The sequence below is a fragment of the Lissotriton vulgaris genome, chromosome 5 (assembly GCF_964263255.1).
Source record: "Lissotriton vulgaris chromosome 5, aLisVul1.2, whole genome shotgun sequence".
Taxonomy (NCBI): Eukaryota; Metazoa; Chordata; class Amphibia; order Caudata; family Salamandridae; genus Lissotriton; species Lissotriton vulgaris.
In genome coordinates this window covers 1,893,574,723-1,893,589,534 of record NC_141693.1, presented here as the reverse complement: position 1 = coordinate 1,893,589,534, position 14,812 = coordinate 1,893,574,723, and the positions used below count along the sequence as shown (strand labels likewise).

Below are 14,812 nucleotides of genomic sequence, written 5' to 3'. Positions count from 1 at the left end.
GAGAGGACGTGAGCGGTGGGCACGGATGCGATACAGATGGTTTTGAGTTCTCTAGCTTAGCCCACCAGTCTCTTGCCTGAGTGCAACGACCCTCGAACTGTGCCACAGAGGGGCAAACAAACAACACGTCACGCACGTTACCAATATTGATGGGGAATGAAGACGACACAGACAGTGTTAGACGGGAAACCTGAGGGTCGGCCGAGCAAGGGGGAGAGGCCTCCTGGCGAGGGTCCTCTCCTCAGATCGTACGGACGAGCAACCACCCCCCTACAGATGGACGCCACACAAAGATAGGTTCTTAACACTTTTATCGGTATTCTTTGGCAGGTTATTATAACAATACAGAAGGTACAAGATGCTGGGATCCCTCTTAGACTTAGTCTCTGTGGGAAGGGGGTAGCGGGACAGTCTTGGTACCGGTCTGGTACAGGGATGCCCGACGCACAGCTCTCAATTCTCGAGCTGGAGGGTTCTCTGGTATGGGCCGCGGCAGCGCCAGCAGGACTCCAAGATGGTTCACGTAGATGAGCCGCGGCAGCCCCAGCAGGACTCCAAGGATGGTTCACGAAGATGAGCCGCGGCAGCGCCAGCAGGACTCCAAGGATGGTTCACAAAGATGAGCCGCGGCAGCGCCAGCAGGACTCCAAGGATGGTTTACGAAGATGAGCTGCGGCAGCGCCAGCAGGACTCCAAGGATGGTTCACAAAGATGAGCCGCGGCAGCGCCAGCAGGACTCCAAGGATGGTTCACGAAGATGAGCCGCGGCAGCGTCAGCAGGACTCCAAGGATGGTTCACGAAGATGAGCCGCGGCAGCGCCAGCAGGACTCCAAGGATGGTTCACGAAGATGGGCCGCGGCAGTGCCAGCAGGACTCGAGGGATGGTTCACGAAGATTAGCCGTCTCGGTGTCTCTCGACTTCAGGATACAACTGCCTTCCTGCTCTGGAGCTGCCCCAGTTATAGGGCTGGTGCCCTTTGATGTCCGGACCCTTGCACTTGGAGGTCGGAGGGTCCGGGATGTGCGGGTCCAGACACCCAACAGGGGGGTGGAGCCAGCGCCCAGGGAGGCTGGGGGAGATCGAAACCAGGCGGATGGGGGTCCATCGAAACTCCTTCCCCCATTGTCTCGTCAAGTGGTCTCTTTACCCCCTGGTTGGATCGTGGTGCCTCGATGTCGGGGCTTTGCTGGGCCTGAGGCTGGGGTCGGGCCGAGGCCACGAGGCCTGGTCGTGGAGGGTCCAAGATGGCGGCTGGGCCGGAGACGATGGTCCGGGAAAGGGTCCGGGCCAGCCGAGTGGGTTGAGAAGATGAGGTCGGGTTCCGTCGGGGGAGAGCTAGGGGCGGCCCGGAGGGACGGCACTCGTGGAAGGTGCCGCTCTTGGCCGGGGAACAGGGGTCGAGGTAGTCCGGGACCCGCCATGCGGGAGGAGTGGGGCCACGCCACGAGGCCAGGTCCAACAGACAGCATCAGAGCAAACGCCCATTTGTTTTTGATTTTTTGGGGTGGCGTCACGTGGGAGGAGGCTTGCCTTTTCCTGACAGCATGCATGCAACAGAAGATCTGTAAATGCGCAACAATCCTATCTCGGAAATAATTGGCCTCACCACTGCTGCTTTTACAACTGGAATTACTGATAGCAGCATCTCGGGTGGTTTTAAAATCTAATATATTTTTTTATAATCATTTTATTTGAATCTTCATATTGAACAATCTGAGATGAAATGGCCATTTTAACTGCAACGAAACCACTAAAGGAGATTGCATTTGTTCTGATTCAGAGCTTTGGTGAAACCGATAATTCAGGACTTCAGATTTTTCAAACTCTAGTGGGACACACTACATCACAACTTAAATTGAATTCCGGCCTTATGCGTTAGGCCACACGCATTGCACTGTGGGCCATTTTTGCGTCACAGTTTTCTACGTAATATGATTTGTTCTGTGAGAACCACTCCACAATCTTTCATTAATACTGGACAATTTGATATAGGTAGCTTGGTTTCACTGCATACCAACAGTTGGTTGCTTTATTTAATTTCGTTCTGTGCACTTGTGGAATGGCCTCCGTTTATCTGCGCTCAGCTCCTATGTTCATGTTTGTAAACTACTGTAGATGGAGATTTTGATCTCAGAGCAGTAGATATTATTTGTTTCGTAGAAGAAGTGCGCCACCTATTGCCAGGAGGCCATGTTCATGATTGTTGTGCATCGCAAAGCACCTATATAATATGATATGAACTATGCTCGTCTAAAGATAGATTACGTTTTCTGCTGCTCCCTTCAACGCACACCAAGCGCCATGTATCTTCTTAATCCTCGCCGAGCCCAGCCACCCTTCTCGAGTCCCACTCCCTGCCCTCTCTGGGAGGAGCCCGCCAACAAAACCTTTCTCCATCCCACCTGTGGAGTTTTATTCTCCCCACCCCATTGTTGTCCCTCACTGCACCCTCTCCCCAACCAAAAAAATAATCGATCTATTTTAAGGTGACACTTAAGATTGCGGGTGGCTGCTGGGTCGGCAGATCGCCCTGCTGCCTGCGGCGTTTGCTAAATAAATACCATTTCTTCCTGGTGAATACAGATTCCTTCTCACCCGTCTCCTGATGGGGTTTATGCACTTCTATCATTTATACAGTTAATCTGCCCACAAGACTTGGCCAGACCTTTCCCTCGGTGGCCAGATAAGAATCAGTCTCTCTGGGGGCTAATGGCCGTCAGGAGCGCAGCTTGACGGCTGACTCTTTCCACCTCAACAAACTTTCTGAGGTTATGGTGACACCCTGGCAGGAGACTGACTCCATTCAAGCAATGCTAGCACTTTTTATGAGGATTATGAATCCGAAACCGGTCTCAGGATGCTTGTTTCCGGTCCAGGGAAGACATGGCTTGGCAGTTCGGGCTGGACTGTTCCCATGAGGCACACTGGGGTGGTGGAGTAAGCTAAAGAATGGTGATGGATTAAACCCAGATCAGTTGACTGGACTGGGGGTGTGTGTTTGATTTGCTCAAATGCTCCGTCCATCATCCTCTTTGGTATCCCTTTGTTCGCCCTAAGTTGGCAGGGTATGCCCAGACGTGGGTCCCTTGCTCACTCTACCACTGGATTCAAGATAGCCTGGCTGATGAGGATTATGAATCCAAAACCGGTCTCGGGATGCTTGTTTCCGGTCCAGGGAAGACGTGGCTTGGCAGTTCGGGCTGGACTGTTCCCATGAGGCACAGGGCAGACTGATTTGCATATGGCCATGTCTGAACTGGGGTGGTGGAGTAAGCTAAAGAATGGTGATGGATTAAACCCAGATCAGTTGACTGGAGGTGTGTGTTGGATTTGCTCAAACGCTCTGTCCATCCTCCCCTTTGGTATCCCTCCCCTTTGGTATCCCTTAGCACTTTTTATTCAGCATCAACTTGTAGTCACAACATTCTCCAAAATCAGTCAGTTTTCTGGGGGTAGCTCTGCTGGCACCTAAACACAGCACTATTCAGCATTTGGCGCTGAAGACGTTCCAAATCAATAGGTGCATCCATAAATAGGTAAGCACAATTATCTAGGCACATAGCCTTTCACTCCAATGAATACAATATGTAATTAATTAGCACACGAAAGAATGAGTGAAGGAAACCTTTATATCGAAGGCAGTGAGGCGATTTGCCTGTTCCTGCTAAAGAACGTAAGCCATGGTGGTAAGAGGTGGTGGGGGCACAGAATGGCTGTTGGGACACATTGGCAGTGAAGTAGGCAGCTCAGCAAAGAGGCCAAAGACCGTACTTCTGACAATCTGAGCTGCTCCCGATGCTTCCTGGCTTAGTTTGGTGCAGTGAGCTCGCGAAACAGAGGGGACTCGTTTAACAGCATGACCCAAAAGTGACCAATTTAACACTGCGACCTAGAGGCAGAAGACTCAACACCTAAACACGGGAGTGACTCGGTTAACACCGGTTCAACCCTGTGACTTAGCAAGATACGTCAGTTTCCACGAGTGCTCAGAGTAGTGCTTAGAAGTCATTTATTTGGCATTATTGTCCAGAAAAGATGAATTTGACCGAATGCGGTTCCCACTTCTGTATAGAAAGGGGCATGGGTACCAGTTTTGCTAGTGGGATTCAATAACACAACGGTTTAGCTCTTTTGATCGTGCAGTGTGTGCTGCTCAAACACTGGGCTGTGTAGTGTGTAGATAACTTGTATCTTCCCATCTCGTTCGTTTTTTCACTTTTCTGATATTGGGTTTCCTACTTTCGCAGTAAAACACAAGCACACACGCACTCTTCTGTCAGACTTTATTTCACCGATCTCTACTCGATTATACCCCCACTCTCTTGTGCTGTAATTTCGCTGTCTCCATTCTCGCCTACTTCTTTCTCTAATTCCAGTTCAAGCTCCTAACTTTTACTCATTTCTCCTTATGGCTTTTATCTCTCCCACCGTCCACAGCCCCACCCTTTCCTCCTTCTTTCTCTTTCATCTCCTTTTTCATCTTCACACCTCTTAGATCCTTTATTCTCTTCTGTCATAGCTCCCCTCTCTTTCGCCCTCCTTCTTTTCATTTCTCTACACCCTTTCTCATTTTTGTACCCTCACACACACTGCACCCTCACACACACTGCACACACTGCACCCTTACAGACACTGCACCCTCACACACACTGCACACACTGCCCCTCCAACACACTGCACCCACACATACACTGCACCCACACACACTGCACCCTCAAACACACTGCACACAATGCACCCTCACACCTACTTCACCCTCACACACACTGCCCACACTGCACCCTCACACACACTGCACACTCACACACTGCACACTCACACACACTGCACCCTCACACACACTGCACACACCGCACCCCCTCACTCTGCACCCTCACACACACTGCACACGCTGCACCCTCACACACACTGCACACACTGAACCCTCACACACACTACACACACTGCAGCATCACACACACTGCACCCTCACACACTGCACTGCACCCTCACACACACTGCACCCTCACACACACTGCCCCCTCACACACACTGCACACACTGCACCCTCACACACACTGCACCCTCACACACTGCACCCTCACACACACTGCGCACACTCACACTCTGCGCACCCTCACTATCTGTGCACCCTCACATGCTGCGCACCCTCACACCCTGCGCACCCTCAAACCCTGCGCACCTTCACACCCTGCGCACCCTCACACCCTGCGCACCCACACACCCTGCACCCTCACACTCTGCACCCTCACACTCTGCACCCTTCCACACTCTGCAATAGAACGTACACTCCAAATACCACTCAGTGCCACATAATTACAGACCACATAATTACACTGCACTCTATGCAACATACACTCCAAATACCACTCAGTGCCACATAATTACACGCCACATAATTACACTGCAATCAATGCAACATACACTGCAAATACCACTCAGTGCCACATAAATACACTCCACATAATTACACTGCACACAATGCAACATACACTCCAAATACCACTCAGTGGCACATAATTACACACCACATAATTACACTGCATTCAATGCAGCATACACTTCAAATCCCACTCAGTGCCACATAATTAAATGCTACATAATTACACTGCGCTCAACGCAACATACACTCCAAATACCACTCAGTGCTAGATAATTACACGCCACATAATTCCACTGCACTCAATGCAACATACACTCCAAATACCACTCAGTACTACATAATTACACTCCACATAATTACACTGCACTCAATGCAACATACATTCCAAATACCACTCAGTGCCACATTATTACACGCCACATAATTACACTGCACTCAATGCAACATACATTCCAAATACCACTCAGTGCCACATTATTACACGCCACATAATTACACTGCACTCAATGCAACATACACTCCAAATCCCACTCAGTGCCACATAATTACACAGCACTCAATGCAACATACACTCCAAATACCACTCCGTGCCACATAATTACACACCACATAATTACACTGCACTCAATGCAACATACACTCCAAATACCACTCAGTGCCACATAGTTATATGCAACATAATTACACTCTACTGAATGCAACACAAACTCCACACAAAATTCCACTCAGTGCCACATAATTATATGCTACATAATTATACTGCACTCAATGAAATGAAATGAAATTAAATGAATGAAATGAAATTTGATTTATAAAGCGCATGGCTGCCCACAAGCGTCCCAGCGCTCAATGCAACATACACTCCAAACAATACCACTCAGTGCCACATAACTACACGCCACACAATTACACTCTACTGAATACAACATACACTCCTCATACCACTCAGTGCCACATAATTACACGTAACATAATTACACTCTACTGAATGCAACACACACTCCACACAATATCCCTCAGTGCCACATAATTATATGCTACATAATTACACTGCACTCAATGAAACATACACTCCAAACAATACCACTCAGTGCCATATAATTATATGCTACATAATTACACTGCACTCAATGCAACATAATTAATTAATTAATTAATTAACTGTGGGGTTTTTAATGCGCTAGAATCGACTCCCGCAGTAGACCGCTGGGGAACCCGTCCAGGCTTTACCTGTGAGATGGTCCCTACTGGGTATCTCCAAGGTGAAACCAGGCATCCCCGGCGTGTGTGGGGGGCCGTTGTGGAGATGAGGCAAGCTAATGCCCAGAGTTGCCGAGTGTGATCCCTGGTTAGAGTAGGCACTGAGATGAGAATTATCGAGTCCGCTGACCCTGGTCCACGACCCTGCCGCGTCTGGAATTGAACCCTGGTCACGGGCCGTCCTCTGCTCCCGGGTCTGCCGCCTCTAACCAGTGAGCCACACCACTCCAAATACCACTCAGTGCCACATAATTACATGCCACAAAATTACACTCTACTGAATACAACATACACTCCCCATATTACCACTCAGTGCCACATAATTACACAGCACATAATTACACTCTTCTCAATACGACGTAAATACACTCCACATAATACCACTCAGTGCCATATAATTACACACCTCATACTTACACTCTACGCAATGCAACATAAATACACTTTATCTGTCTATCTATCACCCTCACTCTAGCTGTCTATCTATCGCACTCACTCTATCTATCGCCATCACTCTATATCTATTGATTGCCCTCACTCTATCTGTCTATCCATCGCCCTCACTCCTATCTATCTATCTATCGCCCTCACTCTATATATCTATCACCCTCACTCTATCGCCCTCCCTCTATCTATCTATCTATCTGTCTAGCTATCTATCTATCTATTGCCCTCACTCTATATATCTATCGCCCTCACTCTATATATGTGTCGCCCTCCCTCTATCTATCGCCCTCACTCTATCTATCGCATCACCATAGCATCACTCAGCACCACCACAACATCACTCAGGGGCACCACAACATCACTATGCGCTACCACAGCATCACCGAACGTCTCTGCATCACTCGTCGCCACCACACCATCACTCAGCGCCACCACAGCATCAATCTGTGCAACCATTCAACAACAATTGGTTCAAATATGTTCTCTCAATGTTTCAAGCTTTATTACAAATGTCGCAAAAAGATGTTAATATTTCACTTCTGTTCTTGGATTTTTGTCACAATAAAATACAATGAACATAATCTTCACAAAAGTTATTTACAAAAGCATTTGCCATTATAAATTACAATAACTTTTATTTAAGTATTAATTATTTTAAAAAAAGCCCTTTTTATTTGTAATATCAATACATCTAAGTCACGTAAATACAAAACATATTGCATTACAAATGCTTTAGGTGTCACATTTGCAAAAGTTAAAACTATTGGCATTGTAAATGACGAAGCTATTAATTTCGCTACTTTAAAAACCAACACATAAATAAAAAATTTGTCATTTACAATACCAATAGCTCAAACTTTCCTAAGGCGAGACCTATTGCATTGCAAATGCTTGTTTTGTTCTTGTAGTGCAAGGTTTGGTTTAGTGAAATATGTGTGTTGTGTGTTTGATCGTAGATACTAGTAGAATAAAAAGGGATTTCTGTAAAAAGTATATATTTTCATAGACCAAAAGTGCTTTACAATGGTTTTGCTGAGTAAAATAGTTCTTTTTGTTTTGTATCTTTAGGAAAGTTGTTTGGAAGCTGGGATGTCGTGTGATTCACATTTGATGCAAATGAGCTCTTGATTGAAGCATCTCTTTACTTCCTTTCAAGGTTTTCAGGGACCGACCTGGCGGTGCGGCTGCCACCCTCGGAGGAACATAAAAATAAAAAATAAACATTAGGTAAGGTTTCCTATAACCCTCATTTTCATTTCCCCCTTTTTCTTCTCTAGTCTCTATCTCTCTGTTTTTTCATATCTCTTTAATTTTGAAATTTGACTCTCACTCCAGACTATTCTCTAGCTATATAGCTTGTGATAATAAAAAATAAAATAAAATAAAACAACTACAAGACTTTTACATAGTCCTCTTCCTTATTTGCTTTTATGTTAGCTGCTTTGAGCATGTTTCCTTACTAGCGATAGGATGCCCAGGGGCAGGCTAATTATCTCCAGTTTAATACATTAGGTGTTGCAGTGCCTGGGTCCTGTTAGAGGAGCATAACAAGTTCCAGGCTACCAATTAAGTCCTTATCTTCCCCACGATTTGAAACGGTGAATTCCATAGAGCTAACTGTACACGGTTTTCAGCCCTGTCAGAAATGCAACTCAAACTGATTTTCTACCTCATCTCTGTAAATGCTTTCTTTATGCAAATAAAACTGTCATAAATAATTTTCTTTGTGTTCATTTACAATCTCTAACTCTATTTCTACAGGTCACTGAAACACAAACCAAAAAAGAAATGTACTTTAGTGAAACATGATGAAAAGGAATATTTTGAAGAAAGTAAAACATTCTACATCCTAGAACTCTCAAAAGAAACAAATTCTTGCACGAGGAATTGTGAGCAACGTGAAGCGTAAGAAACTGCTGAATGTCAGTGATTTCTTAGATTCCTTATGCTCATTATAATTTGTCAAGTCCCAAAAGTAGAATGACCAGAACCAATTACCAAATTTAACATTTCAAGGTATGTAAGAACTAAGAACATTGGCGACAATTAATATACATTCAGTGCATTTGGGAGCAAACTAATCAGTTTTGTAAATTTGATCGCATAGTATATGAGGAATACCTTGGTGACCAAAACACCGCTCCCAACAAAGCAGCATCCTTACACATGATGTGAAAGAATTGTCAGGATGACCAATCACCTCAATTTAAAAAAACAATCTTTCGTCTACGTCTCCTGTGATTCAAGAGGAGAGAAAACATTGTTTAAAATAATGTCACTGTGAAAACTCTTTCCCTGTTATCAATACAGCAAAATCGCTGGATCATCATTTTTAATATATAAAGATTTTCACCACCAACTAAGACTCCTGGGTTGATCCAGGTTGTTTCAAAGTGTCCCGGCCCGCTAAAGTTCATCATGTACCTGCTATGTCTTTAGCCACACAGCAAATAAAATTGTACTGGGATAGGAAGCTTAAAATGGCCCTATGTTACTTTATTGATAATTTATAAAATCAGTGTGGCATGTCCTAATCCTCGATCAATACTTGCCTGAACAAATTTACCTAACATGTGATTCAGTCTTAACATGGCATGTATCCAGGAACAACCCCAACATGGAGATGCATACATCTTGAATAAGAGTAATGAATGTGAGAGCAGCTTTAGTTATCAATCCCATCTCACAAAACATGAGAAAACTCACACTGGACAACAACCATATCAGTGCCCTGAATGCCAGAAAGGTTTCAATCACAAATCCACTCTCATTCAACGTGTGAGGATCCACACTGGACAAAAACCGTATCAGTGCTCGGAATGCCTGAAAAGCTTCAGTCGGAAATCTGGTCTCACTCAACATGAGAGAACTCACACTGGACAAAAACCTTATCAGTGCTCTGAATGCTGGAAAAGCTTCAGTCATCAAAATAGTCTAGCTGAACATGAGAGAACTCACAATGGACAAAAACCCTATCAGTGCTCTGAATGCCAAAAAAGCTTCAGTCGGAAATCTGGTCTCACTCAACATGAGAGAACTCACACTGGACAAAAACCTTATCACTGCTCTGAGTGCCATAAAAGCTTCATTGTGAAATCTGATCTTACTCGACATGAGAGAACCCATTCTGGGCACAAACCTTATCAGTGCACTGAATGCTCAAAAAGCTTCAGGCAGAAAATGACTCTTACTCAACATGAGAGAACTCACACTGGACAAAAACCGTACCAGTGCTCGGAATGCCAAGAAAGTTTCAGCCAGAAATATGGTCTCACTCAACATGAGAGTATTCACATTGGACATAAAGCTTATCAGTGCTCTGAATGCTTGAAAAGCTTCAGTCAGCAATCTGGTCTCACTCAACATGAGAGAACTCACACTGGACAAAAACCCTATCAGTGCTCTGAATGCCAAAAAAGCTTCAGTCAGAAATCTGGTCTCACTCAACATGAGAGAACTCACACTGGACAAAAACCGTATCAGTGCACGGAATGCCAAAAAAGTTTCAGCCAGAAAAATGGTCTCACTCAACATGAGAGAACTCACAATGGGCAAAAACCCTATCAGTGCTCTGAATGCCAAAAAAGCTTCAGTCGGAAATCTGGTCTCACTCAACATGAGAGAACTCACACTGGACAAAAACCTTATCACTGTTCTGAGTGCCATAAAAGCTTCAGTGTGAAATCTGGTCTCACTCAACATGAGAGAACTCACACTGGACAAAAACCGTATCAGTGCACGGAATGCCAAAAAAGTTTCAGCCAGAAAAATGGTCTCACTCAACATGAGAAAACTCACAATGGACAAACACCCTATCAGTGCTCTGAATGCCAAAAAAGCTTCAGTCGGAAATTTGGTCTCACTAAACATGAGAGAACTCACACTGGACAAAAACCGTATCAGTGCACGGAATGCCAAAAAAGTTTCAGCCAGAAAAATGGTCTCACTCAACATGAGAGAACTCACAATGGACAAAAACCCTATCAGTGCTCTGAATGCCAAAAAAGCTTCAGTCGGAAATCTGGTCTCACTCAACATGAGAGAACTCACACTGGACAAAAACCTTATCACTGTTTTGAGTGCCATAAAAGCTTCAGTGTAAAATCTGGTCTTACTCGACATGAGATAACTCACACTGGACAAAAACCTTATCAGTGCTCTGAATGCTTGAAAAGTTTCAGTCAGAAAATAACTCTTACTAGACATGAGAGGACTCACACTGGGCAAAGACCTTATCAGTTTGCTTAAATGCAGGAAAAGCTTTAGTCGGAAAACAAATCTCATTTGACACGAGAGCGTCAAACTGGACAAAAACCTTATCAATGCAATGAAGCCAGAAACGATTCTTCAGTCTGAAAGCCAGTCTCATTCGACAGAAGAGAATCCACACTGGGTAAAAACCTTATCATTGTTTTAAATGCCAGGACAAGGTCAGTTAGAGATGTAGTTTGTTTCAACATGAGAGAACCCTCAACCATAAAAAAAAAATCACTGCTCTCAATGTGACAAAACTTCAGTTGTAAATGCAACCTGTCTACATGAGAGAGACAATGTGGGAGACTAAAGTTGTTCACTGTCAACCCTGAGGAGCGGATTTCAGCATCACAAAACCTTCCCATGAAGCAGCCACAAAGATTTCAAGCCATTGATTGTCCTAATAACTTCAAAGCACACACAAGATATGGATATTATTCAATTAGTCTTATTCCTTCGTAAGTATCTCTAGCTTCATTTCCGTCATTGTGTTTTGCTCCCTGTCTGCCAATGAACCATGGATCTGACCCACAAGGTCCTGAAAACCCCCAGCTTTGAGGCCACACCCCTATGTTCAGGAAGGCAAGTAACCTCAAACTGGTTCCAACCTTAATGAGTCCCACCATGAAGCTGCAGCGGGAGTCCCTTTGTCGTAGGTCACTGAGGGACCAACGTCTATTCATGTCTGTGCTACTTAGGGCTGATCGTTGAGAAAAACTATAGATGATGGAAAGACTGGTAGTCAATCTTTGCAACATTCCATTACATCATTCTCTTTGTGCAACTGCAGACAGGGTCAACCATATGTAAACCATTCTTGGCACCACCCTAAGTAGTCCTAAACACTTATCTTCAGAGGGGATACAGCCTGGTATCACAAAGATTCACTTCAGTGGCCTCTTTCCATTTCCCTATTGGTACTAATGGGACCTGCTTCCCATCTGCTGGGGGAAGTTTCACAGGCTTTAGAATCACACCAGTTTCATCCAGTAGAGTCTCACAAATAATCTGGCCTATTCATAAATTACAATAGGTCGACTAACTGACTAAAAATGCCATTCACAAACCTACTTATTGGCAATCTTTCTCTCCCATCGTTTTCTGTGCATAGATCTGTCTCCAACTGCGAAGTCTCTGCACACTTTTTAATACTAAAATGTGGGAGGGACAGAGAGGAGAGACTGGAAAATTGGTGATACTTTTGACTAAAGTGGAGCAGTTAAGGAAGGAGGGATTTCAGAATGGATACAACTCGCTCACTAAAGTGTACTACTCACAAAGTGAACTTCTAAAGTAAAGTTACTACAGGCAAAATGGACCCAGAAAGAGTTATAAATGTACTCCAGCTCAGAGCTAGAGTACGTCCAGCACCACCATAGCCATTCATCGGTACTGCAGCACTGTCCCAGAGAAAATAATGAAGGTAGGGGCTTTGAATAAGATCCCACAGGAAATAATGCTAATTTACATTAAACTAATTTAAAACCAATATAGGTGTTGATTCATGACACATTTCCATTACAACGGATCAAATGACCATGAACAGGCCACTCGCAGGGGGCCGTAATCAATTTCAAAGATTTAATCCGGCTTGTCCTAAAACTTTGTGGAACTCTCGTTGCTTACGAGCTAGTCCCAAGCTAAATTTCCCCCCGCTTAGCATTGAAGACATTTCCACCACCCCCGGTTTGGTTAGTTATACCCTGGTACTGCATCCATGGCGCCCATATTCTTCCGAATTTACGCGGGCAACCCCGGGAGCGGTATATTGTCTGTTCTGCCAGCTGACCCCAATCTAGATCTTCTTTCCAGTCCTTTAACGCTGAAGGCCTGCTTGCCCCCATAGCCTTGCCAGGATGCACTTCGCCACCGCTGCTGCCACCCTGAGCCAGGTGTTAACATGGTTAGGCCATTTCTCCTCTACTTACTCTGCCAGCAACAACCATTTGCTTCTAGTGGCACTGGCAAACCAGCCACTTCCTGCATTAATTAAATTATTTCGGACCAGAAAGTTTGTATGTAGGGGCAGGTCCAAAGTGTGTGGTAAAATGTTCCCAGCTCACCACATCCCCTATGGCAGTTACTGAATCTATTCGACCAATCTTAAACATTCTTGACCTAGTCAAGTAGGACCTGTGTAATATCCTCACCTGAACTAAGCGATATCGAGCCCTAATCGCTATTTCCCTTGGGCTCTGCAACGCTTCGATACATTCTTCATCTTCTATGGGCCCCAAGTCCCCCACCCAGGCTTCTCTAAGTAGGGCAGGCTGTCTCGCATATTGTTTATAATCTTTCTGTACATCAGGGAGATCGCCTTGGAGGGCAACGGGTATAATAGCAGTCTGACCTCCAAGGGGGGAGTAGTCTCGGACAACTTCCCACTCCGGAAGATGGCATCTCATGGCGTGTTGCAACTACCGGTAATGAAATATTTCTGTCTGTGCCAGATTGTATTCAGTCTGTAGTGTCTCAAAAGTAACTAGGGTGCCCGCCCTCCATACATCACCTAACCTCTTGTTTTACAAAATTAAAAGTCTTTTTCCAATTTAAATACTAATTAAATATTAGTTTTTAAAAGTTTTATGAAGTTTTCTTTAGTTCTGTACAACACATTTAATAATTAAAACAGTAAGGGCCAGATGTGGGTATCCAAATACCGGTCGGAAACGGCTGAAAATACAGTTTTTCGTCCGTTTCCGACCGGTATTTGGATATTGAGATGTAGGGCTTCCAAAAACATACCGATTCGGTAATTTTACCAATTCGGTAATATTACCGAATCGGTAATTTTACCGAATCGGTAAAAATAATGAAAAAGTAAATTTTACCAATTCGGAAAAATTACCGAATCTCTATTTCCTAATGTAGGTAGCACTGTAAACAGTGCTACAAGGCTTTAAGGATTCGGTAAATACCGAATCTTACCGATTCGGTATTTTTTTCCGAATATTTACCTACATCTCAATTACTGATTCTTAAATACCGAATCGGTAAAATTTGGTATTTAAGAATCAGTATTTTGTGATTACCTACATCGGGCCCTATATCTTAAGGTGGAAAGTTTTCAAATTTCAGAAAAAGAATGTACATTTAATATATTCTAAATAATAAATAATAATTTAGAATGAGTTATTGAGGCTATACTATGTAAATATTTGTAGTAATATTTATCCCATTGAATTCATTTTTGTACTTCTCCCTATACTTTACTGTACAGAGATCTCCTTCACCAGAAATGTATCGGGAAAAAGTAGATTTTTAATTACATTTAAATATATATACATATTTTTGTTAAAAATAATAATGTAATTTTATATGCAAAAAATAGTACATCACTTTTAACATATTGTTTTAATTAAATATTTAATTCATTTAACTATATTAAATATATAAGAATTTTTAAATATTTTTTTTTAAAACTATAGGAAAATGTTTATATTTACTTACTGTGTATATTAACTCA

At 43.8% G+C, this 14,812-nt stretch overlaps 1 protein-coding gene across 1 annotated transcript in view; it reads left to right on the top strand.

The window, feature by feature from the left end:
- The window catches only part of LOC147717642 (uncharacterized), a 461,002-nt gene that overhangs the window by 153,124 nt on the left and 293,066 nt on the right, over positions 1 to 14,812 (top strand). Inside the window, 1 exon segment of the mRNA XM_086924435.1 lies at positions 9,738 to 11,330. Coding sequence (XP_086780561.1) covers positions 9,738 to 11,330 — 1,593 coding nt within the window.